The sequence below is a fragment of the Ornithorhynchus anatinus genome, chromosome 7 (genome assembly GCF_004115215.2).
Source record: "Ornithorhynchus anatinus isolate Pmale09 chromosome 7, mOrnAna1.pri.v4, whole genome shotgun sequence".
NCBI classification, from domain to species: Eukaryota; Metazoa; Chordata; class Mammalia; order Monotremata; family Ornithorhynchidae; genus Ornithorhynchus; species Ornithorhynchus anatinus.
Genome location: NC_041734.1, coordinates 43,870,662 through 43,896,828, shown reverse-complemented (window position 1 = coordinate 43,896,828; position 26,167 = coordinate 43,870,662). Strand labels below are relative to the sequence as shown.

The 26,167-nt window shown below is 43.6% G+C and overlaps 1 protein-coding gene across 4 annotated transcripts in view; it reads left to right on the top strand.

Moving 5' to 3' along the window:
• Positions 1-17,023: 17,023 nt before the first annotated feature.
• The window catches only part of MASP1 (MBL associated serine protease 1), a 75,987-nt gene continuing 66,843 nt past the window's right edge, over positions 17,024-26,167 (top strand). Inside the window, exons 1-2 of one of the 4 annotated variants that reach the window (XM_016227989.3) lie at positions 17,024-17,234; positions 23,518-23,746. In XM_016227989.3, coding sequence (XP_016083475.1) covers positions 17,230-17,234; positions 23,518-23,746 — 234 coding nt within the window. In that variant the 5' untranslated portion in view covers positions 17,024-17,229. The remainder of the gene's footprint in view (positions 17,235-23,517; positions 23,747-26,167) is intronic. The other 3 variants (XM_016227991.3, XR_003760901.2, XM_016227995.3) reach the window with 3 other exon arrangements.

The following is a 26,167-nucleotide window of genomic DNA, read 5'->3' as shown; positions in this document are numbered from 1 at the left end:
GAAAATTTTCTAACACCCATCTTAAAACTATGTGTATGGAAATTTTAGACATAGATGCTTTCAACAAATGGCACATTGTTCTTTAATTGTTTTTCCAGTTTTCCAACTGGGGATTTTCAGGGGGCAAAGTAGGGAGAAAGTCCCTAATCATCAGCTTCTTCTTTTTCCTGCCTGATTAGCTAATCCTGGAAAATGATTTATAGAAATGATTTCCTATAATAGTACCCTACCCTAGTGGGGCCGCTTTGCGCAAGAAATGCACACCCACACTCACCCATGTCTCCCTGCAAAATGACCATGACACTGAGAAATCAAATGTCACCATGGGCCTGAAATCCATATCTGTTCAACTGTGGCCTGACTTAGTGAATTCCAAATCCAAAATAAAAATGGTGCTTTTCCATGAATCAGAAGAGCATCTGCAATAGCATAAAGGAGACAGAATAAGGACACAGAATTTCAATCAAACCTTGATTGTTAAGACACTTGATTATCCAGTTGGTGGATTATTCTGACCCCTTGGGCTTTTAACTCTCTTACCTCCTGCTTCCAAGCCTTTTTGTCCTTTTTACTTATCGTTATCCCTTTTAACAGAAAATAACTATGATCAGAGAAAAGATGTATGTTTTGATGATTTTCCCAACTGCAAATCTGCCAGAGTCAAAATGGCGAGTTAGAGGCAAATTGTAGTGGATAGAGGATAGGTCTGGGAATCAGAAGGTCTAGGGTTCTAATCCCGGCTCCTCCACTTGCCTTTTATGGGATCTTGGGCAAGTCATTTAACTTCTCTGAGCCTCAGTTACCTCATCTATATAATGGGGATTGAGACTGTAAGCCCCATGTGAGACAGGGACTGTGTCCAAACCAATTTGCTTATATCCACTCAGTGCTTAATACAGTGCCTGGCACATAGTAAGCACTTAACAGATACCATAAATACTATTATTATTGATAATAATTATTATTAAAACTCCAGCATGTCAACACTATCATGTCACTTCACACATGACTCAGTGTGATGATGTCACAAGGCATTCTGTGTGACATGAAGTGAAGCATTGATTTTCCAATTTAGCTCTCCAAACCCTAACCTGAGCTCCACCCTTATAATAATTGTGGTATTTATTAAGCACTTGGTATGTGTCAAGCAGTGGTCTAAATGCTGAGGATAATACAAGATAATCGAGTCAGACACAATCCCTGTCTCTGTCCCGCGCAAGACTCACAATTTAAATATGAAGAAGAATAGATATTGAATCCCCATTTTACAGATGGGGTAACTGAGGCACAGAGAAGTTAATTGACTTGCCCAAGGTCATACAGCAGGCATGTGGCAGGGCCAGGATTAGAATCCAGGTTCCCTATCTCCCAGCCCATGCTCTTTACACTAAGCCAGCCTGCTTCTGCAAAATTGGGTTGGAAACAGTCTCTATCCCACATAAGGCTGACAGTCTTAATCCCCATTTTACAGATAAGGTAAATGAAGTGCAGAGAGGTTAAGTGACTTGCCCAAGGTCACACAGAAGTATCAGAGCTGGGATTAGAAGCCAGGACCTTTTGACTCCCAGTTCTGTACTCTATCCACTACGTTCAGGCCACAGAGTAAGCAGTGCTCACAACTGAGTTGGCTGGATCTTTCCTGAAACAGCAGCTTCTGTATCTGGCACTGATTCTTGGATCTGCCCTTTCCCCACTCCCTTCCCTCTCTCCTCTGCACATATCCCCCAGCACATGCACCGCAGTGCCCAACCACCACCACCACATGCTGTCCAGAGGTGACTCCTTACCTTACTTACTATCTGTAGCCAGCCCTAGTTTGCTCTGTTTTGACTTGGCAAAAGCTGGTCTCACCCATCAGTGGATTCAGGCTAACACATCTCATTTCAACCAGAGGAGGTCCATTCCTAGATGATCACTCACGGGCATGGCAGCCAGCCTGAGAAACCAAAGATCCTTAAAACAATTTGGTGAAAGATGTTCTTTAACCCAACTATCTAGTTTTGGTCCCTAAGGCCCGAGACCTTATTGAGAAGCAGTGTGGCTTAATGGATAGAGCACGGGCCTGGTAGTCAGAAGAACCTGGTTTCTAATCCTCGCTCTACCACCTGTCTACTGTGTGACCTTGCGCAAGTCATTTCAGTTCTCTGGGCCTCTTACCTCATTTGTAAAAATGGGCATGAAGACTGTGAGCCCCATGTGGGACTGGGACTGTCCAACCTGACTGACTTGAATCTACTCCAGAGCTTAAAACAGTGCTTGGTACATAGTAAGTGCTTAACAAGTACCATAATTATATCCTATTCCTGCCTTTAGGGACCTGGGTCCCCGAGAACTGGCACTGGCTTACTACCTCTGTGCCATCAAGGAGACTCCATCCATTCTGCCTTCCACTACTCAGGAAGGAAAGTGAAAAACACCCGCAGCTGGAGGCCTCCACAAAACACAGCAAAGACTGGTGGCTGATGTAGTGGTTGTTGTGGCTACTGATGTGCCCTGAACTCTGAGCCCTGAGGAGCCTCAAATTCTGCTCCTCTGAGCTTGGGAGGGGCCCTCCTAGGTCTCCATTCTGCCACAGTGAACACTGAGTCCATAGCAGTGAAGCAGTAGAGCGGAACCAGAAATAAAAGATGATCCCTCTCCTCCTGGTAACATACTGAATCTTCTAGATTATAATCTCTTTACTTGCATCCTCATCTTTAACAAGGATCAAAATAGAGATTTAGGAGTCGTGGGAATAGCTGTTTCTACTTATTATTTCCCCCAGTGAAATTTGAAATCTTTCCCTTCGTTTTATTACTTTTTAAATGCCAGCTCTTTCTGGCTAAATCTTGTGAAGTTTTTTTTTTTACCAAAGTTATTTTTTTATTTTAAGGCCAGGTTGCACGCTGAAGAAAAAAGAAGTTTATAAACAGAAACTCCAAATACTAAATAGGCTCTGGTCACGGATCTCCCATCTTAGAACACACACCAAAGCACTTTCTGCTACAAAGGGGGACACCTCCTGGGCTTGGAAAAATTCGCAAACCAAGTCTGGAGAACTTCAACTACCATCTAGTGGATTCGAGTTGCCACTGCATGTTCTTTCCCATACTGTAGTAAGCAATGGTTACCCTGAAATTAATTTAACTCTTCTAGGAAAAGACTGAACACTTGAAGCTCACGAGGCAGAAAACAAAGAGGAGACAAGGATATTTGTTGATTTTGTCTTCTGAAAACACAGTAGATTGCAGACCTTTTGTCCCTAGTAAACAAAGCCACTTCTGCTCTCAAAATGACAAGTGAAAAGCGAAAACGATTTGGAAAGTCAACACAAGAATCACAATAAGAGAGAGGTTCTTCACAGACTAACCTGTTGTGAATACGGAGAATTCCAAAACTGGGAAGTGAATTTACCATTTTCACTCAGCCAGCCACCATTCCAAACCACCTCTCTATTTCACGCATAGATGCAATGTTTTAATAGGCCAGGGGTAAGTAAAGGAACCAGATTTGACTAGCTATGAGAAACAATTTCTTTAACAAAAGGGATATTTCATGCTAGAATAGGAAACCTAGAGATGTGTCACAATTGGGAAAATTCTCATTTGTGTAGGATGGTTTAAGTGTCGCATCCTACCTAAGGACAAGGTACCAGCCACCTTCTCTAGCATCTCTGAGGGTCCCTGTTCCGGGCATGCTCCGGGAACACTGGGCCAGTGATAAAAGCTGCAACAGGATGCTCTCAGCATCCCTGCAATCGGACAGCCAGCCATGCCACCTCCCCAGGAACCAGTACTGGCTTCCTCTATGCCATCAAGGAGACTCCATCCATTCTGCCTTCCATTACTCTGGAAGGAAAATGAAAAGCACCCACACCTAGAGGCCTCCACAAAACCCAGTGAAGACTGGTGGCTGATGTAGCAGTTGCCATGGCTACACATGTGTCCTGAACTCTGAGACCCAAGGAGCCTGAAATTCTGCTTCTCTAGTGGCAGTGCCCTTCTGATTTTGTTTTCATTTTGTGTTTTTGTCTGCATTTTATTGTCTTATTGTTTCATCATTCCTGATGTGCCTGTCTCCAGTCCCTTTTCCTTACTTATACTTAGATTGTGAGACCCCAAGGGACAGGGACCTTACCTTATTCCCACCTGCATATTCCTTCCCAACACTTAGCATAGTATTCTGCACACAGTAAGAGTTTAATAAATATTATTAATATTACTACTAATCAGAAAACAAGGTGCTTTCCACCCCTGTAAATTGAGTAAACACATCATACAGCTCCTCTGGTGAGCTCAATAAACCATACCCTCTTTTTTTATGATATTTAAGTGCTTACTCTGTGTCAAGAACTGATCTAAGGATTAGGGTAGATACAAGATAATCAGGTTGGACACAGTCCCTGCTGTCCCACATAGGGCTCACAGTATAAATCAGAGGGAGGAGGATTTAATCCCCATTTTTCAGATGAGGGACCTAAGGCATAGATAATTTAAGTGATTTGCCTCAGGTCATACAGCAGACAAGTGAAAGAGCTGATAAATACTATTGAATGAATGAATCAGCTCAGGTCCTTCAATGTCCAGGCCTGTGTTCTTTCCACTAGGGAGTGTAATTGCCAAGGATGTGATTCTATTTCCTTATTTCTACTCCTGGGGTCTGAGAGATTCTACTGAATCTCTCCGGAAAACTGAAACTGTCAAGTGTGAATCTAAGGGAAGCTTCAGGGCTTAGGGAGGATATATGGTGATTAGATGATTGAGCAAAAGTGGGGCAGTAATAGCCCTCTGATCTGTGCTATTAACCTACATGAGTTATTCCAAGAGCAAAAATGTTTTTTTTAGCGTTCTGCCTTCCATTTCGGAAGAGAAATGTCTCACCCAGAATTTCCTATGTGGGAACTTCACTTCAGGCAACTCTTATGGATCTACTGATGAATTTACTGACCACTAGTCCTAACAGTGGATACAGCCCTGAAGTACCCTTCAATTAGATGGGGGAGATCAGACACACACAAGACCCAAATAGAAATGTATTTTTTTTTCCAGATGCAGAGCACCGTACTAGGCACTCAGAAATTCCTGATCCAGAACTTCAGCTCTAAAAAGGGAATCTAGACAGACTGCATTTGAAATAAGATGATTTGAGGTAGAAGTGGTCTTCCTGACCTCCTCCATTGCCTGGGGAGGGGTCCAGGCTGGGCCAGATCTGTGGAGCAGGGAAGGAGTAGGCTTGGTGGAGACAGAAGGAGGTTATAAAAGCAGGCACTTGGGGAGGAAGGGGCATTGCAGATGTGGAGAAGACTTGGTGGGAGAGGTGAATGAATTGTCAATTTTATAAAGTGTATCTGCACTGATTTCACGTGAGACACTTTAGGGAAAATGGAAAGTCATTCTATATATGGTGAGAAGCACCTCAGTCTAGTGTAAAGAGCATGGGCCTGGGTTCTACTCCTGGGTCTGCCAATTGTCTGCTGTGTGACCATGGGCAAGTCAGTTAACTCCTCTGTGCCTCAGTTTCCTCATCTGTAAAATGGGGACTCAATACTTGTCTTCCCTCCTACTTAGACTACGAGCCCCATGTGGGATGGGGCCTGTTTCCCATGTGATTAACTTGAATCTAGATGTCAGAGCATAGACCTGGGGGTCAGAAGGATCTGGGTTCTAATCCCGGCTCTGCCACGCATCTTCTATGTGACCTAGGGCAAGTCACCTAACTCCTCTGTGACTCAGTTTCCTCATCCATACAATAGGGATAAAGACTGTGACCCCCATGTGGGACAGGGACTTTGTCCAACCCAATTAACTTATATCCACCCCAGCTCTTAGAACAGTGCCTGGCACAGAGCAACAAAACCACAATTATTATTATTATTGTATTTACACTTAGTAATGTTTATCAAATACCAGTATCATAATGTGGTCGCCATCTGCTACCTGCCACCTGTTCATGAACTTGTTCCATGAAATCACCATGCTTCCTTGTTCATTTCTCCCTGGGGCTTAATGTATGCAACTCCCTAGAGGCCAGCATTGGAGAGTTGTAGAGATGGCAGAGTGAATGGAGATGTGGGTGAAGAAGTAATAATAAGAATAATGGTATTGGTTAAGCCCTTACTATGAGTCAATGTCATGGTAGGTACAATGAAATCAGATCAGACATAGTCCTTGTCTCACCTAGGACTGGCAGTCTAAGTGGGTGGGAGAATAGGTATTTAATCCCCATTTCATAGATGGGGTAAGTGAGGCCCAAAGAAGTTTAATCAATTAATCAACCATTGGTGTTGATTGAGTGCTTACTGTGTGTAGAACAAAGACTTGGTCAAGGTCATAGAGCAGGTAAGTTCAGAACCCAGTTCCCCTGACTGCCAGTCCTGTGCTCTTTCCCCTAGACCTTGTTGCTTCTGGAGTGGGATAAGTAAACAAAAACAAGTAAATGGAAATAAATAGACTTTCCTAGATGATCAGCATAATTTGGTTAAAATATACTTTCAGGAAATCATTTTCTATTTCTTAAACTTTGAAGTTTTGAGGTCCCATAAAAAGTTCACACTTTTTGAAAGAGCTGTTCCATAAAATCAGTAAATATCTACTTATTTTTGTTTACCGGAAAACAACCTTAAATGTAGACAGGCATAAGATAAAATTTATAAATCACAAATTACATACATATCATAAAATATGAAACATCTGCTTCATGTACATGTATATACATGATTTTAATGAGATTGAAAAGAGTACTAATTCTGCCTCACAAGGTACACAACTAAAAAGGTTTGAGTATGGAGGCCCACTGGCCAATCTCAACCTTATATTTTTTCTGCAAATATGTAGTTTGTACCACCAGATGGCTCCTGTTGGGATCTGAGATGCCATAATGAGGCATCCTCTCTCTGCAAGCAAACGCACACCCATCCACACCACCTCCAAAACATACAAAGAATTTGGGCTGGCTCCCTGGGTCGAAAGCGGACTCCCTGGCTGCTGCTGTTGCTGCTGCTGCTTCTGGAACCAGACTGGTTCTTGGCCCTTGAAGGGGCAACAAAAAACCTCTATGAAGGGAAATGAAAGTCTAGGAAGGCCATTGTGGGGGTGAACAAAACAGCTGAGCCAGGAGCGGGGGTGTCAATGGTGAAACCTCATTATAAAATAAATTTATTGTTTTCTTCCCACTTCTGTCAGCTCCCAAGCAAGAGCATTTCTTGGGCTTGTCCACAGCTACTTGGGCGGAGGCACCTCGTTTGCTGACCTCCTGCTCCCTCTGCCCACTGTCCACTCCCAACATGGGGGGGAAGATCCTTGGCCAATATTTACTCCCAACTCTGCTTCTCTTCCTGAAGAAGGTGGCTTGGAATTCTCTCTGGGACTCCTTACTCATCCTCCTATTTAACAGAAAAAAAAAAATTAAAAAAGCTCTGCAGACGTCAAATGGCTTTTGCACAACAGCCACATCTCCAAAAGCCAAGTGCAACTAAACCAACGCCATATGGATCAAATTTCCCTTGACCTACCCAGAAATTTAATTAAGTGGATGAAGGCGGCAGGAAAGGGGGGAGCTGACAGCACTTGAGGCTGTGGTACAGGAACTCACACACTAGAAAGGCACGTTCCCAGGATGCACACAGCTTCTTCAACAGACCGATCTGCTTCTTCAAAGACCAGTTTAATCTGGCCAGGGCAAACACGAGGAGAAGGAGGTCAAATCTCCCAGAACCACCACACTGGGATCTTTTTTCGATGAGCCTAGAGAGAGCTGGCAAATGGACTCTTACCTACTGTTGTTGGTGATGATCAGTTGACCTGATTATAGAGCAATTGTCATGACCCCGATTAGACTGTAAGCCCATCAAAGGGCAGGGACTGTCTCTATCTGTTGCTGATTTATACATTCCAAGTGCTTAGTACAGTGCTCTGCCCATAGTAAGCGCTTAATAAATACTATTGAATAAATGAATGTTTCCATCCATCATTAAAGCTCCTTAATGTTTGTGACACTCTCCCACCCACAAAATCCTGGTCCTGCCTAATTTCTTGACATTTTTTTTCTTCTCCTTGAGTGACTCATAGAGCTTCTCATTCATGGATAGGTGGCTGTGCTCCCTATTGTACTGAAGTTTGTTGTGGGCAGGAAACATATCTATCAACTCTATTATATTGGACCTTCCCAAGCGCTCCCAAGTACAACACTCTTCATACAATAAGTGCTCAATAAATACAAATGATTGAAGTTGAACTATGGCTTGGAATAGGAACATACTTAACTTGGAGAAGCAGGGTCGCCTAGTGGAAAGGGCACAGGCCTGGAAGCCAGGGCACCCTGGATTCTAAATTCGGCTCTGCCATTTGTCTGTGGTGTGCCCATGGGTAAGTCACTTACTTCTCTGTGCCTCAGTTCCCTCATCTACAAAATGGGGATTCAGGACCTGTTCTTCCACCTGCTCAGACTGTGAGCCCCATGTATCACAGGGACTATGACCGACCTGATTAACTGTGACCGACCTGATTAACTTATATCTACCCCAGCACTTAATAACAATGCTTAACATGTAGTAAGTGCTTCACAAATAACATCATTATTATTACTACTAATATTAAACTAGTCAAGGTATTCAAGGCAGGAGCCCAAGAGTCCTACCTCCTCATTAATGGGAATTGAATGAAGATTTTCTCTTGGAAAGGTGAACACAATCAAAACTGAAAGACATGCACCTGTACCACAGAGTAGCTAACTCAACCAAACACCTGGTCCTTGGAGTGGGAGAGAATTGATGGTGTCTTTTCAGTTGATAAGACCAAAAATGTGACTTTGCTTCACAATTCCCTTGTCAGGATAGCAGACCATAATTCCTAGCCCCATTGAGCAATCAGGGGGAACTCTGCATTCCTCAAGTTCTTCAGATATCAAGGGCAAGGACCGTGCCCACCAATTCTGTTCTAGTGTACTCTCCAGAACACTCATTACAGTGCTCTGCACACAGTAAGCGCTCAATGAATACGATTAATCCATCTAGGTGGTGCTATTGTATCTCTGGTAATCAAGGGATCAGAATTGGGCCATTAGTATTAGACTTTAAGACTAAATAGTAGTTAAGTGGTAAAGTTGTAAATAGTAAAGGGGTTGGGAGAAGAGTTAACATACTATGGAAAGGGTCCATGCTTCATTAATTTTTCTAGGAGTAGTGACTCTTTATGCTGAGCCATTTACCCTCTCTCACCCAATCTCCTGGTGGTCAAAAGCACACAATGGGAGACGACTGACAAGTAGCAGTAAGAGTCTGTGGCAACTGGACAGAAAATCTCTGGGAGATGCTTTTAATCAGTACCACTGCCATTCCCTCACCCACTTCATAAGTCAATGTTGAATGTGGCACTCACACTGACTGTTCCAAGAAGTAGGACTTTCACTTCTCACTAAAACAGAGGAAACTCAGCATGGTGTAGTGGATAGAGCAAAGGCCTGGGAGTGAGAAGGTGATGGGTTCTTGTCCTCGCTCCACCACTTGTCTGCTTTGTGACCTTGGATAAGTCACTTCACTTCTCTGGGCCTCAGTTACCTCATCTGTAAAATGGAGATTGAGACTGGGAGCCCCACGCGGGATGGGGACTGTGTACAACCCGATCTGCTTGTATCCACCCCAGCCCTTAGTACAGATCCTGGTACATAGTTAAGTGCTTAACAAATTCTATAACTAATTAATTAATTAAAAGACTGCCCTAAGGAAATGTTTTGCTTTGGGAACTCACCTGAACCTTGAAACAATATTATCTAAAGAATTTGAGGGTGGTGCAGAAAAATATATATATAAATGGGGGGAGAAGGGTGTTCTTCATACCCTAGGATGAGCATGGAATGTTAATGCAAATTTCCTAAGCTCCCTCACTTTCTCCCCCTTCCCCTCCCCTTCCTGGACCCAGGTGTAAACCCAGTCTTTCTCAGGTTGCCATGTCACCCCCCAGGGACCCAGAACTGTCAAAAGAGCAGAAATGGATGGCTCTTTTGCCTGCCCTCTGTGACCTGTTGCTTTGGAGACCCACACTGCTTTTAACCAGTAGGTCTTTCTTTACCACAAATTTCCAAGTGAAGAAGACCTCCTTGAAACATCCTCCTTTCCCTTCTTCCCCAGCAACTCCTCCCCTCCCCGACACCACTCCAAACCTCACTACGCAGGTGTGGGGAGGGGTTTAGGGGGAGTCACCATTCTCTATCTTAGTGGAGACTATCTCTCTGGAAGGTCTGGGTTTGTCTCTGGAGTGGAGAGAGAAGTGGGGGAACTTATTATGGGTGCTGGAGGAAGGATAGTATGGGTGAGATAAGTTGGGGCTAAAGAAAGAGAAACTGGCTAAAAGCTCCAGGGCCCTCCAAAGTTAGAAGAATCTGCAGAGAAAGGACACACCAGCTGTTGTCTTCAGAGATTTAGAGTGTTTGAGGATAATGACTAGTTTTCACTAAAGGAGTTAATAGTAATAATTGAGGTATTTGTTAAGGACTTGCTATATGCCAAGAATTATACTAAGTGCTGGAGTAGATACAAAATAGTTAGGTCCCACACGGGACTTGAATTCTAAGAAGGAGGGAGTAAAGGAATCGAATCCCCATTTTGTAGATGACTTAACTGAAGCACAAAGAAGTGAAGGGACTTGCCCAAGGTCACTTGGGAGACAAGTGGCAGATCTGGAATAAGAACCCAGGTCCTCAAACTCCTAAACCTGTGCTTTTTCTGCTAGACCATGCTGCTTCTGCAGCATTAACACAAAAAGCTCTCACATACATTTTCCCTTTAGAACATGAGATTTCTGGAGTCTATGGGTTAATGTTTTTACTTTTTCAAACAAAAACTATGACTGACAAGTGTGACAAATTTACTCTTACTAATCCCACACCGATTCAAACTTTGGAGTCAGACTTAAAAAATAATTTCATTGAAGTATAAAATATGCCCAGTAGCAAATGTCTGTTTAATAAATAATTTCAGCTCCAAACTAAAACATACTGCAAAACCATATGGTAATTTTTCCCCCAGCAATGCCACATGACAGAGTAATTGTGTCATTGTTAAAAAATCCTCAGAAGACATTTGTTGATTAAAAGAGTAAATATGGATTTTTTTATTTACCAACTGAAGCACAAAACTCTTGTAGACTTATATTTATGTTTCAGTGTGGCTAGCATTAGACTGTGAGCACACTAGAAAAGTATTAAAAACTCCACGTTGTGGAAAGATAGAAACATAAGAAATGCAATTTCTGGATCAGACTAATAATGTACCATTTTTTATAGTATTTGTTAAGTGCTTACTATTTGCCAAGCACTGTATGAAGTGGTGGAGTAGATACAAAATACTCAGGTTGGATACAGTCCTAGTCCCACAAGGGCTCACAGTCTGAGTAGGAGGTAGTAAAATTTATTCCCATCACTGTAGACAACACCACCATCTTTCCCATCTCACCAGCACACAACCTTGGTGTTATTCTTGACTCCTCTCTCTAATTCATCCCATATATTCAATCCATCAGGAAATCCTGTTGGTTCCATCTTCACAACAGAGCTAAAATCCACCCTTTCCTCTTCATGCAAACTGCTACCATGCTAATACAATCACTCATCCTATCCCTCCTGGATTACTGCATCAGCCTCTTTGCTTACCTCACTTCTCTCCTTTTACAAGCCAGCCGGCACACTTCGATCTTCCAGTGCTAACCTTCTCACTGTGCCTGACTGTTCCTCGATCTCAACTTTCTCAACGTTCTGTCCCTGGCCTGGAATGCCCTTCCTCGTCAAATCCGACAGATTATTCTCCCTGCCTTAAAAGTCTTATTGAAGGCATATCTTCTCCACAGGGCTTTCCCAGAGTAAGCCTCAATTTTCCTTACTTGCCTTGACTTGCTCCCTTTGCTCTTCCCTCCTCCCAGCTCCACAGCACTTATGTATATATCCATAATTTTATTTATTTGTATTGATGTCAATCTCCCCTACTCTAGACTGTAAGCCTGTTGTGGGCAAGAATATGACTATTGCTGCACTGTACTCTCCCAAGTGCTTAGTACAGTGCTCTGCACACAGTAAGCCCTCAATAAATATGATTGAATAAATGAAGGAGCTTACAGTCTAGAGGGGGAGAAAGACATTAAAATAAGTTACATATATGTACATAAATGCTGTTGGGCTGAGAATGGGGTTAATAGCTTGTGCTTGTTTTACAGATGGGAATATTTGAGTTCCAGAGAGATTGAAGGTTAACTTCCCCAAATCTTTTGCTGTGTCTATAAACAGGGTCAAGAACAGATTTACTGAAAACTGCCCAGTCTCCGCCTGCTGCGTTCTCCCCTAACATGAGTTCTTTCAAGCATTTAACAATCGTTCAAACATTGCTTGGAAGATCACTCTATGAGGTTCATTTAGCATTATTATTCCCCCTGTACAAACAAAGCACAAAAGCGAAGTCTACGCCACCTCAAAAATCTATGGGGTTTTCCTAGTTTTCAAAGCTCTCTCATTTTTGATTGAGTTATTTATCCTCACAAACTGGCTGTTCAATTTGCATGGGTTAAACCCCACTTTGAACCCATTCTGGTTATTGTCGAGGGATTTATGATTCAGGTTATTTTAAGGCGGTTAAATTCACTTTGGTGGAAAATGGGGCTTAATTTAAAAAAAAAAACACACAAAAGTATAACCCAGTTCAGCTTCAGTGGCTACTCTCACCAGAATGCCTGGCACTGAGCAGGGAATTCAGAAGAATTGAAAAGTCAGAAGGGAAAGATCGTTAAGAAGTAATTAAATGCGACATTTGTGAGAAATGATTTGCATTTTAAATGGATCTCAATAGCCCACGAGTTCCCACTGAGATGGCTGCCCAGGCTTAATTGACAGGCTTTGACGAGTTCAGGAGCCACACTCCAGTTTATTCTTTTCTCATCCCCCACTTTGTGTACCTAGGTGAAAAGGCAGCATTCCCTTTAAACTGTAAGATGACTGTGGGTGGGGAATTTATCTGCAAATTTTGTTGCATTGTACCCTCCCAAGCATTTAGTACAGTACTCTGCTGATAGAAGGCCCTCAGTAAATACCACTGTCGATTGAAAGCTCATTTCTGGGGTCCCAGTCCTCAGCATATACTTCAGTGAGACCCCAGCAGGAATGGGCTTTGCTTACTCTGCTCCAAGAACAATGATGTATTTCCCAGGAGTGGAGAGAAAAGGGATTTCCTGGGCCCACCTCCTGCTCTCTCTTCTTGCACACTGCACACTGTAAACTCTCAATAAATAAGCTTGATTGACTGATGGGTTGATCAAGTAGACATCCCTAAACAATAGACACAGAAACTATAGAATCACAATTCTTTGACTTTTATCCTTTTTTTGTATTCCTTAGATTTAAAAAAACTATTGACATGCAAATTATCTGCATTTGCAAACTGTGGGTGTCAAGAAGTAAATTGTTGAGTGTGAAACCAGTGATGAAGACTTTTCTTTTGATGTAGACTTTCTTCTTCTCATCCCCTCTGCCTCCTCTGCCAACCCCTTCCAGAGAAGCAGCGTGGCGCAGTGGAAAGAGCACGGGCTTTGGAATCAGGGCTCATGAGTTCAAATCCCAGCTCTGCCACTTGTCGGCTGTGTGACTGTGGGTGAGTCACTTCACTTCTCTGTGCCTCAGTTCCCTCATCTGTAAAATGGGGATGAAGACTGTGAGCCCCACGTGGGACAACCCGATTCCCCCATGTCTACCCCAGCGCTTAGAACAGTGCTCTGCACATAGTAAGCGCTTAACAAATATCAACATTATTATTATTATTAAGCTTCCTACAAGCAGGGAACATGCAGCCTGTTTGTCTTGTACTATTCCAAACATTTAATGCAGGGCATTGCACCCTGTAGGTACTCAATGAATACCATTACTATTTCTGTGCCTTGCTTCTTGTTTTTTGTTTCTAGGGTTTTTTGTTTGTTTTCTAATGGCATTTGGTAAGCACCCCTACTATGTGCCAGGTACTGTTGTAATCGCTGGGACATAAGAGACATCAGGTTGTCCTACATGAGAAGCAGCATGGCTCTGTGGAAAGAGCATGGGCTGGGGAATCAGAGATCATGGATTCAAATCCCGGCTCCACCGCTTGTCAGCTGTGTGACTTTGGGCAAGTCACTTTACTTCTCTGGGCCTCAGTTACCTCATCTGTAAAATGGGGATTAAGGCTGTGAGCCCCACGTGGGACAACCTGATCACCTCGTATCCTCCCCAGAGCTTAGAACAGTGCTTTGCACATAGTGAGCGCTTAACAAATGCCAACATTATTATTATTATTATTATAAGGCTCAAAATCTTAATCTCCATTTTATAGATGAGGCAACTGAGGCACAGAGAAGTTAAGCGAATTACCACAGATCACACAGCAGACAAGTGGGAGAGCCAAAATTAGAACACCAGTAATAATCATAATTAGTAATTGTAGTATTTGTTAAGTGCTTACTATGTGTCAGACACTGTACTAAGTGATGGGGTGGATACAAGTAAATAGGGTTAGACCTAGTCCCTGTCCCTGGTATTTCTGCTTAACAAATACCACAAAAATTAATTCCCATTTTACAGATGAGGTAACTGAGGCCCAGAGAAGTGAAGTAACTTGCCCAAGGTCACCCAGTAGTCAAATGTTGGAGTCGGAAATAGAACCCATGACCTTCTGACCCACAGGCCCGTGCTCTATCCAATAGGCCACACTGCTTCTCTCAGGATGTGTTTTAAGTCCTCTAACTCCCAGGCCTATGCTCTTTCCACTAGGCCACATTGCTTCTGAGTTCAGGTTCAGGGCAGACATTCAAGTACCAAAGTAAAGTGAACTGTGTTCAAACCATTAGGAATATCAAGGAAAGACTCTTCTCCACCCCTCACCCATCCAATTACTGATTGTGACATCACAGTTGTTTAACCTAACTCTAATGATGTTGTCACAAACAGTGAACTACTCTTGGAAAGGACTCATTTAGCAATGAGCCACAAAGGCCTGTTTGAACAGGTTCTACACCAACAGTGGAAAGATCCCAGGGGAAAAAAAAATACAAGATCTGAAAACACTGGAAGAGTTTCAGGATGGTCCATTTTCCAAAAGCTTTTTAGTCAATCAATCAGTTGCATTTATTGAGCACTTACTAAGTACAGAGCACTGTCCCAAGTGCTTGAGAGAGTACACTATAAGAAGAAGTTGGTAGAGATGTTCCATGCCCACAATGAGCTTACAGTTTAGAGGCTTTTCATGGAGCATTCTTCTCTGTAGCCCAGTTGCTTCTTGATCCCTTAGCCAGGTCTGTGTCCTGGCTTTCTCTTTACTTTAATATCTGCGCTTTGTAAATGCCTGCTGTTTTCACGTGTATACCCGCTGCATCAGTGACTGGCAAACCAGCTGCCGTGTTGTAAATTCACGGAATGTCTCTCATGGGCTGGGTTCTGCACAACCCAAACTCTTTTGCCAAATTCTTTTCGCCTTCATTTTTAAACCCTTGTGTATTCCAAGGGAAATGCAATCCATGTGTTTCTGATTCATTTACACTTAAATCATTAAAATGTTGTTCTGTGGGAGCTATTTGATGTACGAGAAGCCTTCTGCATCTTCTTAATAAGTCTTTTGAAACCTTTGCTTTGAACAGAAGTGTGTTGTCCAAGAGCCTAAATTCAAAGACCAAAATACATTCTCTAATCTCTTTCTTTCACACCTGCACATCTAGAAAATGGTCCTTTTATAGCCAAGCCCTTTTATAAAGTGTGAAATGGAGAAACTGCTGTATAATGAAAAAAAATGATAGGGTTTGAAACACTAAAATGGGAAGTTAAACTATAGGAGTTTTACATCATATAACCAAGCAGTGATGGTTGATCCTCTGCCTACATACTTGTGCATAAAGTTTGCACATATGCCTAAATACATTCATTCAATTGTATTTATTGAGAGCTTACTGTGTACAGAACACTGTACTAAGCACTTGGGAGAGTACTGTACAACAATAAAGAGAGAAATTCTTGCCCACAATGAACTTACAGTCTAGGTACATTTGTACCTAAAGTCTAAGGGCATGTACATACATTAACATATGCACATTTATTTGATGCTGACTCACTTTGCAGGCAGTATCTTTAAAGTAAATGTTGACACTTTGGAGAATCCTTTCTGTTTTGAATAAGTTCTGCTTATAGGCAGTGTCTCATTTTCTTATGGTTCATAGGTACATGTTTATACAAAAGACACATGCTATCAGTTGTTTTTTGTTCTTGTTGTAATAAATTCTCTGTTGTGGGTTAAACCACTGGATGTTACAAGGCATGATTACAGAGTAGTTAGTAAACAACTATTAAAGTTTTATTTTTGAGTTGTAAAGAACAACGGTCTAGCAAAAGGAATTCATGCTTCCTTGAATTCTTTGACAGTGACTCTACTCCTAGGAAACCTGCAGTTATTTGGAGCCATGGGGTATGGATTTTGTTTCTGGACTTGTTTCTAGTAAATTATTTCTTCCCATGTGTAGACATTGTGTTTTTCTTTCAGTTTGTTGCTGTTGTTGTTCTTTTATTGGCATTTTCTTTTTGTATTCATTTGCCTATGTCTTTGCTGCTTGTTCCAAAGGGAAGCAAATTGTAGCCATCTGGCAAAGGAGCCAAAACAAGCATACACACATACTCTCTCTCTCCCTCTCTCTCTCTCTCTCTCTCTCTCTCTCTCTCTTCCCCTCCCTCTCTCCATAGATTTACTAACACAAATACCTATTGAGCCGGAGGATTTTCTCTGAAGTGTTTGAGTCAGTCCCACAGGGAGAGAGGAGGGGACTAGTGGGAACAGACTTCTGGATGGGGAAGACAGATTCAGTTTGGTGAGGTTAGAGAATGAGAGAAAAAGAGAGGGAAGAGGCAGAGGAGAGAGAGAGAGGAGAGAAAAGGATGGAGAAGAGATAGACGAAAGAGAAAGAAAGAAAGAGAAAGAAAAGAGGGAGTGAGAGAAAGAGACAGAGATGAGAGAGAGAGGAGAGAGAGAGACAAGGAAAAGGGGGGTGGGGGGGTGGAATTTGTTGCAGGCAGGGGAAGGCGTGACCTGCATGGAGAATGCCAGCCAACTCCACAGACACATACACGGATCTCAGAACAAAGATAAGGCAAACAGTGGAGCACAGGAGAGACGGGAGGAAGACAGACCTCAGGAAAAGGATCACAGACAAATAAGGCTGGGGTGGGGGGGGAACATCTAATCAAAGCCAAAGCACCAAAGGCAGAAAAATGAGGTGAGTACCAGGGGTCCCCACAATATCCTGGGTGGTTGATGATAGGGTCTCTCCTCCTGGATAATAACGGTATCATGTGGGCAAGGCTCTCGGGTTCTGAATGTGTCTGAACTACTGCAACAGCCAAGAATGGTGCTGTTTATCCTCTAAACTTGGGCATGGTTTCTCTCCTTTAGGAACCTCACAGAAATCTCTAGCTGACTTTCTCCCTGGGTGTCTCTGGGGTTGGCTCTTGGGTTTTTGTTTTTTTAAAGAGAAAGGGAGCTGTGCAGCTTGATTTTTCCATGAAGCTTTCCTCAGATTCTGAAAGATGTAAGTTGAAAGAGACACCTCTCCTCAGAAACTTCAGTGACACTGCAATGGGAAACTTGCATTTCCCTCCTGGTTAGGGCAGTGTTTCCCTGCCACAAGAACTCGACTTTCCTAGCTCAGCTAAGGGGGCTAACTTGAGTTTTCTTCAACTGAAAGGGAGTTTATTTAATCTCTCTCTATAATGTGCATGAGTTTGTTTTGAACAGAGAAGAAATCAATTTCCCTCCGTTCAGTTCTGCGGTTTTGTGAACCTTCAGAAGCCCGCCAGTAAAACCTCAATTTAACAAAATGAAAACTTGTCCCGATTTTACAGTTCCATGTAAATGTCTGCATTTATAACAAAACTGAGGCAATTGACTGGTAAATCAGGATATGTGATGCACCAAACCATTCTTAAAGAGACCTAAACTTCATAAAGAGAGTGTTCTGGACTTCATTAAAAGAGAAACTATATCATTCCCCAGACACCTATGTGTTTTGTATCTCTTTTTAATAGCATTTTTTAAGTGCTTGCTATATGCCAGGCACCACAGTAAGCACTGGAGTAGATTCATTCATTCAGTCATATTTATTGAGCGCTTACTGTGTGCAGAGCACTGTACTAAGGGCTTGGAATGTACAATTCGGCAACAGAGACAATCTTCCCCAACAACGGGCTCATAGTGTAATCATGCAAAGTAATCAGGTTGGACACAGTCTCTGCCCCATATAGGGCTCCCAATCTTAATCCCCATTTTACAGATGAGGTAACTGAGGCACAGAGAAGTTAAAAGACTCGCCTGAGGTCACTCATCTTCTCCCAGCCCCTTCCCAATTCACATTACATTCTAAATAGTCAAAAATAGTCAATAGCGTAGTGGATAGAGTATGGGCCTGGAAGTCAGAAGGTCATGAGTTCTAATTCCAGCTCCATCACTTGTCTGCTGTGTGGCCTTGGGTAAGTCACTTCACTTCTCTGTGCCTCAGTTACCTCATCTGTAATATGGGGATTAAGACTGTGCACCCTATGCCAGGACAGGGACTGTGCCCAACCCGATTTGCTCATATCCACCCCAATGCTTAGTACAGTGTCTGGCACATTGTCAGTGCTTAACAAATATCATAATTATTAAATCTGGTCAATTTAGCTACATTTGTCTGGTCAATTCAGGCCCTAGCTCAAATAGTTACAGTTCAACCCTCTTCTCTTGTGGCCACTCTAGAGTGCTCTGTGCCACCTGGCTTCAGCAACTATTCCATTTGGGGGTGGGGGAGGGCAAGGCTTCTATGCCCAGTTCAGGAAACCATGCCTGGCAGGGAGGATCAGCCAGTCTGGAGTGACTGCTGCTCTTTTGATCAGACCTCCAGGACCAAGCAACCACTGCTTCCAAAATGGCACCTACCTGGGACATACACCTGGACTCTCTCCCCTATGTGATGCCAACCCATCCCAGACTGCCTTCCATAGGCTACCAAAAGCCCAGCTATAGCCTGCTGATGGAGAAGTGGGGTGTTTTATCTGAATTCATTGTGTAATTGTGGTTAACTACTAAGTGTGTTTGTGTGTGTGCGTGTGATAGGATAGAGAGGGAACACCCTCCTCAGAAATGTCTAAGTATCTAAAGCCCCCTTCCATTCATATTTTCTTTTAAACAGGAACAGATTTCTCTGAGAGTTATGAGCTATAGCCTGCTGACTTGAAGGCTAGAGTCTGGGTTTAAATTAGACCTTTTCTGAAGAGCAGAGATTCCCTTTAGTCACTAGAGATTGATGCTCCATGAATGAATGATTCCCAACAGGCCAGAAACACACTTTATTGTAAACTCAAGTTACTGCCTCCCATTGCCGTTCCCCAGGCAGGAACCTGGAGCTTCTCTAACCCTTCCTGCACCACCATCCCTGTGGTTGGAGACAGGGGTTGGTGTCTCCATTCTGAGCAGATGAATTACCTGGGGATAAGTGAGCCCCTCGTCCTGGTGATCCCCCTCCCAAGCCTGGCTGCAGGGAGACTGAGGGAGCAGGTGCACCTGTAACAGGAAGGTCTATCTCTGGTTGGTGAACAAACCTCCTGTGGGTGCTGAACAGCCTGACAGTTCAGAGAGGACAGGGCTTCATGAAGAGGAAGTGTGCCCTAGCTGAGGGCTGGGGGTGGGGGCTGAGGTGGGCACCCTTACTCTTTCCCTCTTCAGGAAGTCTTACATGCCTTCTGGCAGCGTAGTTTGCTTGGGAAAAATAGGGCAATAATTGTTGGAGCTGTGACCAGTACATGACAATGTGGCCTAGTGGAAAGAACATGGACCTGGGATCAAAGAACCTGCGTTCTAATCCTGGCTCTGCCACTTGTCTGCTGGGTGACCTTGGGACCTTGTGACCTTGTCTTCTGGGTCACTTAGCTTCTCTCTGCCTCAGTTACCTCATTTATTACTAGTAATAATAAATAATATTATTATCATCATTTCAGATTCACCCACTTTAATTCCTTTTTGCAATGGGATAGCAGGTACTAGGTTATCTAGACACAGTTCCGTGCCTAATACACCCAGGAATTTGGAAGTTATGAGAGAAAGGTGATGGAGAGTTAACATTGCCATTTATAATCTTATCTTTAAGGTTTGTTTGTGTGTCTGTGTGTGTATGTGTGTTTGTGTATGTGTGTTTGTGTGGTTGTGCACATATATGAAGAGAAGCAGCATGGCTCAGTGGAAAGAGCCTGGGCTTGGGAGTCTTGGGAGTCAGAGATCATGGGTTCGAATCCCAGCTCTGCCACTTGTCAGCTGTGTGACTGTGGACAAGTCACTTAACTTCTCTGTGCCGCAGTTACCTCATCTGTAAAATGGGGATTAACTGTGAGCCTCCCGTGGGACAACCTGATTACCCTGTATCAAACCCAGCTCTTAGAACAGTGCTCTACACATAGTTAACACTTAATAAATACCAACATTATTATATGTGTTTTTAACTGAGCATGAACTAAGACCTATTATGTGTTAGAGGAAATTTACTCCGAACTTACAAAGTAGAGACTTAGATGAAAAAACAGAAAGAAACATCACAATTCCTTCCCTGCCTTACTAGAAATGTACCTTGTAATACAAAGTATTAGCATTGAGTTTTGGAGGTTTTTTAATGGCATTTGTGTAGTGCTTACTATGTGCCAGGCACTGTACTAAACTCTGGGGTAATCAGTTTGGACACAGTCCATTTGCCACATGGGACTCACAGTCTTAATCCCCATTTTACAGATGAGGTAATGGAGGCAAAAAGAAGTTAAGCGACTTGTCCAAAGTCACACAGCAGGCATATGGTGGAGCTGGGATTAGAACCCAGATCCTCTCTCTCCCAGACTCATGTTCTTTCCACCTGACCACTCTGCTTCCCAAGTCCCTTCTCTCCAAGGGTATCCCTTGTTCAAAAGGCACCTTGTTCACTCTGCTTTCACTGTCGCCAGCCCCAAGGAGAGTCTCGCCCCGGGCTGTGGAGGCCTTGTGGGCAGTGGTGAGAGGTGCAAGGGAGAGGTGAGATGTTGAGAGGCCAGTCCAGGCAGCAGCTGGTAGAGAAGTCTCCTTCCATTAGCGGCCAAGTTCCCCTGATATTGTCAGCTCCCATTTCACTCATTCATTCATGCATTCGCTTGTATTTATTGAACACTTTCTGTGTACAGAGCTGAGATTTCCCACCGTTCCAGTTCACAGGCTCCACTCTAGGCCTCTGAGGCTGAAAGTTGGAGCTAACTGCTGCTCCCTCAGCTTCGGATTCCTCATTCATTCATTCATTTGAAGGTATTAAGCGCTTACTGTGTGTAAAGCACTGTACTAAGCACTTGGGAGAGTACAATATAACAATAAACTGACACGTTCCCTGCCCACAGTGAGCTTGTAGTTTATAGGGCAAGATAGACATTAATATAAGTAAATAAATTACAGATATGTATGTAAATGCCTTGGGGCTGGGCGGGGGTCTGCGGGTGGAGGGCTGGGGTGGATTCTCACTTCCTGCTGCTGTTGCTGGGATCTGCTCTAAGCATGTCATGAGTGTCTGTACTGGATTCTCTCCCTCTCCATTTCTTAACTCTGTCCTTTCTCTTCCTCCCTCATATGCTGGCTCTTAACCCAGAAGCCTCTTCTTTGGCTGTGCCCTCCAGAATAACAGGTCACCTCAGCCTTGCCAGAGTCCCTTTCCCAGTGTGGCAACCAGCGTGATCAGGGAGGGTGGAAAGACCCTCACTTGCCTCAGTCACTGATAGGATGGCAAGATTTCCAGTACTGTATCAGATAGTCCAGTTTTCAGTGGGCCTGTGCCCTGTCCAATTTCAATGTCATTAAAGCTTCATTTATGTTTTGCATCAAGTCTTTTTTAATGGCATCTGTTAATTGCTTACTATATTCAGACACTGTACTAAGAGCTGAAGTAGTTACAAGATAATCAGGTTGGACTCGGGCATATCCCACATGGAACTCACAGTCTTAATCTCCCTTTTACAGATGAGGCACAGCGTAGTTAAATGACTTTTTCTAGGTCACCCAGCAGATGTGTGGCAGAGCCAGTATTAGAACCCAGATCCTCTGACTCCCAGGCCCAGCCTCTTTGCACTATTCCACACTGCTCCTGTCACTAAGTTCCATGGCTCAAATACTGTCCTGGACTTCACATGGTTCCTTCTATTTATCCTTTGCTTCTCTTTCACATTACACTCCAGGTTTTTTTATTTGCGCTTTTGCATTTTTTGTGGTATTTGTTAAATGCGTACTGTGTGTCAGACACTGTAATAAGTGCTGGGGTAGTTCATGTCCCACCCAGAGCTCACAGTCTTAAATCCCATTTTACAGTTGAGGAAAATGAAGCCTAGAGAAGTTAAGTGACTTGTCCAATTTCACAAGCAGCAGACAAGTGGCAGAGGCACGATTAGAACCCAGGTCCTTCTGGCTCCCAGTCCTGTGTTCTATCCACTAGGCCACGCTGCTTCTCAAGTTCACAGTTCACACGCTTTCCTCCTCTCAGGCCTCCCTGTTCAAGGTGCCTCATTCTTATACCAAATGCTTGCTCGCACCTGGAAGTCCCTCCTCCTACTCATCCGGCAGATCCCTGCTTTCCCATTTTCAAGGCCCATGTGAATTCGAGTGCCACATCTGCCACAACCTAGCAGCAGGAACCCTGTCGGAAAGGGGATCGGTGCAGAAAATTGAAATATTGATCACAAATGTGTCTGGTCCTGAATCAGTACTGGACCTACTGTTTGCCTGATTATCCAATGCAAAACTGAGCCAAAGGTCACCCTCTACCTGCAGACCCACTAAGATTCTGACTTCAGGTTTCAGGAGATGCTGGTCCTAGCACCATCACTGACTCATTTTGGGATCTGGACAAACAACTTGGTCTCTCCCCCTTTACTGCTGGTATGTGCCTAGCACCTAGTGGAAAGCAGCATAACTTAGTGGCAAGAGAACGGGCTTGGGACTCAGAGGATGTGGGTTCTTACCCCGGCTTTGCCATTTGTCTGCTGTGTGACCTTGGGCAGGTCACTTAACTTCTCTTTGCATCAGTTACCTCATCTGTAAAGTGGAGGTTAAGACTGTGAGTCCCACTTGGGACAACTTAATTACCTAGTATCTACCTTGGTGCTTGGCACATAGTAAGCACTTAAATACCATAGTTATTATTACCTTTGAGCCTCACTATTTTATAAAAAAGCTTTATTGGGTGCCAGCTCCCCGCTCCCCTGCCTCTGATTTCTCATACACAGAGAAGGGCCCCTTGGCAACACAGGAACCCCTTTTCCCCTTGGTCCTCAGAGAGTGAAGTCTTCAGAGACTGCAAAGGCCTCTCACACACAGTCAAAAGTCTCCCTGCCATGTAGTAGAGTAATCAATTCTTCAATGTTTAATGGGATATTTGTTGAGCTCACATGTGAATGTAAAACTAATTATTGCCTCTGAGTTATTGCCTCTCTCTAGCATCTAGATGATCAGTTGTGTTCTCCTTTCCTGTTTTCCAGGTGGCTTTGGCTGTGTTCTCTATGTGCCTTTCTGCTGAGGACTTTCAGTAGCACAGTGGAATTGAACGATCTGTTTGGGGAGATTCAGTCACCCAGCTATCCAGAATCCTACCCCAGCGACTCTGAAATGATCTGGAATATCACAGTTCCAGAAGGTTTCCGGATCAAACTCTACTTCATGCACTTCGACCTGGAGTCCTCCTACCTCTGTGAATATGACTACGTGAAGGTAAGATGTTATTTCTTTCCTGCCTGCCCCAGTAGGCTGCTGCTGCATCAGACCAAAACTCTGAAGCCAGAGACTCAAATTATTTTGATGAAACTGCAGGCAGTCTAGCACCTAATTTGAATGGTCCTCTCTGCTTGTTCTAGACCTTTCTGTTATGGTGGTGGGCTGGCAACCCGCAGTTTCATTTGACTTCAGGAGGAAAAATTGCTGACACTGAGCAGGAAGAGGACTGGCTCTCTGCCACTGGGTCAATGGATTGGCTTGCAACTCCTTTGCCTTCATTATCAGTCAATCAATCAATGGTATTTAGTGAGTGCTTACTATATGCAGAACATTGTACTAAAACCACATAGGAGAGTGTCGTGCATTCATTCATTCATTCAATAGTATTGATTGAGAGCTTACTATGTGCTGAGCACTGTACTAAGTGCTTGGAATATACAATTCGGCAACACATAGAGACAATCCCTGCCCAATGACGGGCTCACAGTCTAAAAAGAAGAAGAATTGGTAGACACATTCCCTGCCCATAAGTAGCTTTCAGTCTGGAATGTTTCTACCAACTAACTCTTGCACTGTACTTTCCCAAGCACTTAGTACGATGCTCTGCGCACATTAAGCTCTCAATAAATGCCACTGATTGATTGGGAAGAAGAAATTAAAATAAATTACAGCCATGTGCATAAGTACTGTGGAGCTGAAGATGGGGTGAATATCAAGTACTTAAAGGGTACAGATACAAGTGCATAGACAGTGCAGAGGGTGAGAAAGTAGGGGAAATGAGGGCTTAGTTGGCAAAGACCTCTTTGGGAAGATGTGGCTTTAGTAAGGCCTTGAAGATAGGGAGTGTGATGGTCCATGATATATGGAGAGGGTCAGAGTTCTAGGCCAGAAGGAGGATGCGGACAAGGGTCGGTGGTGAGATAGATGACACTGAGGTAAAGTGAGTAGGTTGGCATTAGAGGGGCAAGTTTAGAGGCTGGAATGCAGTAGGAAATAACTGAGGTAAGGTAGAAGGGAGAGCTGAGTAAGTCCTTTGAAGTGCTTTTATGCCTCTCCCAGTTGCCTCCCCCTAATAGTGAGTCCTCTAAGGTCTTGGTCAAAGATGGTTCTCATAACAACCTGGAAAACAGCAATTGCCTAGGCAGATGAGTGATATTGAGTTTCTAATTATGTGGGAAAGAACTGTTACTGTCCCTCTACCTGTCTAGATCCTTCTCCTTTTGGTGTAAAGGGTCTAGGGAAATGAGGGAAGAATTTGAGAAGGAACGTGAATAAGTAAGTAACTTGGCAACACTTCAGTTGGGCTCCATGTGGAAGAATTTACTGCTGCCCTTCAGAGAATAAGTTCAGGATAATTGGGGTGACTGAGGGGGAGCCAGAATTGGCTCAAAAGGAATTTGGCCGCCATTTCCTTCTTGACAATCCTGAAGAGTCCATGGCTCCGCAGTTTCGACTTCAGACCTGAGGGCCTCAACCAGCCCCGAATTCCTTGTGGGCAGGGATCATGTCTTCCAACTCAGTACAGTCCTTAGTGCTCAGTGGTCAGTACAGTGCTCAATAAATATCCTTGATTGACTGACTGACCCAAGGATCTTTTTTTTAATGGTATTTGTTAAACACTTACTGTGTGCCAGGCATCGTTCTAAACACTGGAGTAGATACAAGGTCATTGTGTTGGACACAGTCCCTGTCCCATATGGGGCTCACAGTCTTAATCCCCATTTTACTGAGGGGGTAACTGAGGAACAGAGAAGTTAGGTGACTTGCACAAGGTCAAACAGCAGAGAACTGGTGGAATCGGGACCAGAATTCAGGTCCTTCGGACTCCCAGGCCCATGCTGTATCCACTAGGCTATATTACACCTGAGGGAGGGACCTAGAATCCAAAAGTTCCTCAGAATACTCAAGTCTCAGAATCATTCAGTTTCAGGGCAGGCCCTCACAGGGGTCGGGCCCCAGGCCAGAACAGTTCCAGCATGAACCCAAGAGGATGGGTTCAGAGTTCTAATTCAGATGGAACCTTAAGAGATGTCCCAGCAGGGAAGTTGGTGTGCCAGCATTTTGCCAGTCCCCATTGTGAATTCTCTGGGCCCTCACTGTGGGCAGAAAACAAGTCTATCATCTGTGTTGTATTCTCCAAAGTGTTTAGTACAGTGCTCTGCACACAGTAACGATCAATAAACACCGTTGATTGACTGACTTGGACAAGCTGAAGGTAAATGCAATCAGAGCATCCACTGATGAAAAGGGGGGGAAAACTCAAGGTTTTAGAAATAAAATAAATAAGTTCAGGTTTGAGAGATCACTCAAGGTATTTTCCCCAGCCAAAACCAAGTATCAAAGGTATTGGTGCTGATTGGGTGCTCATTACTTTACTTGGTAGTCAATCAATCAATCACTGGTATTTATTGAACACTT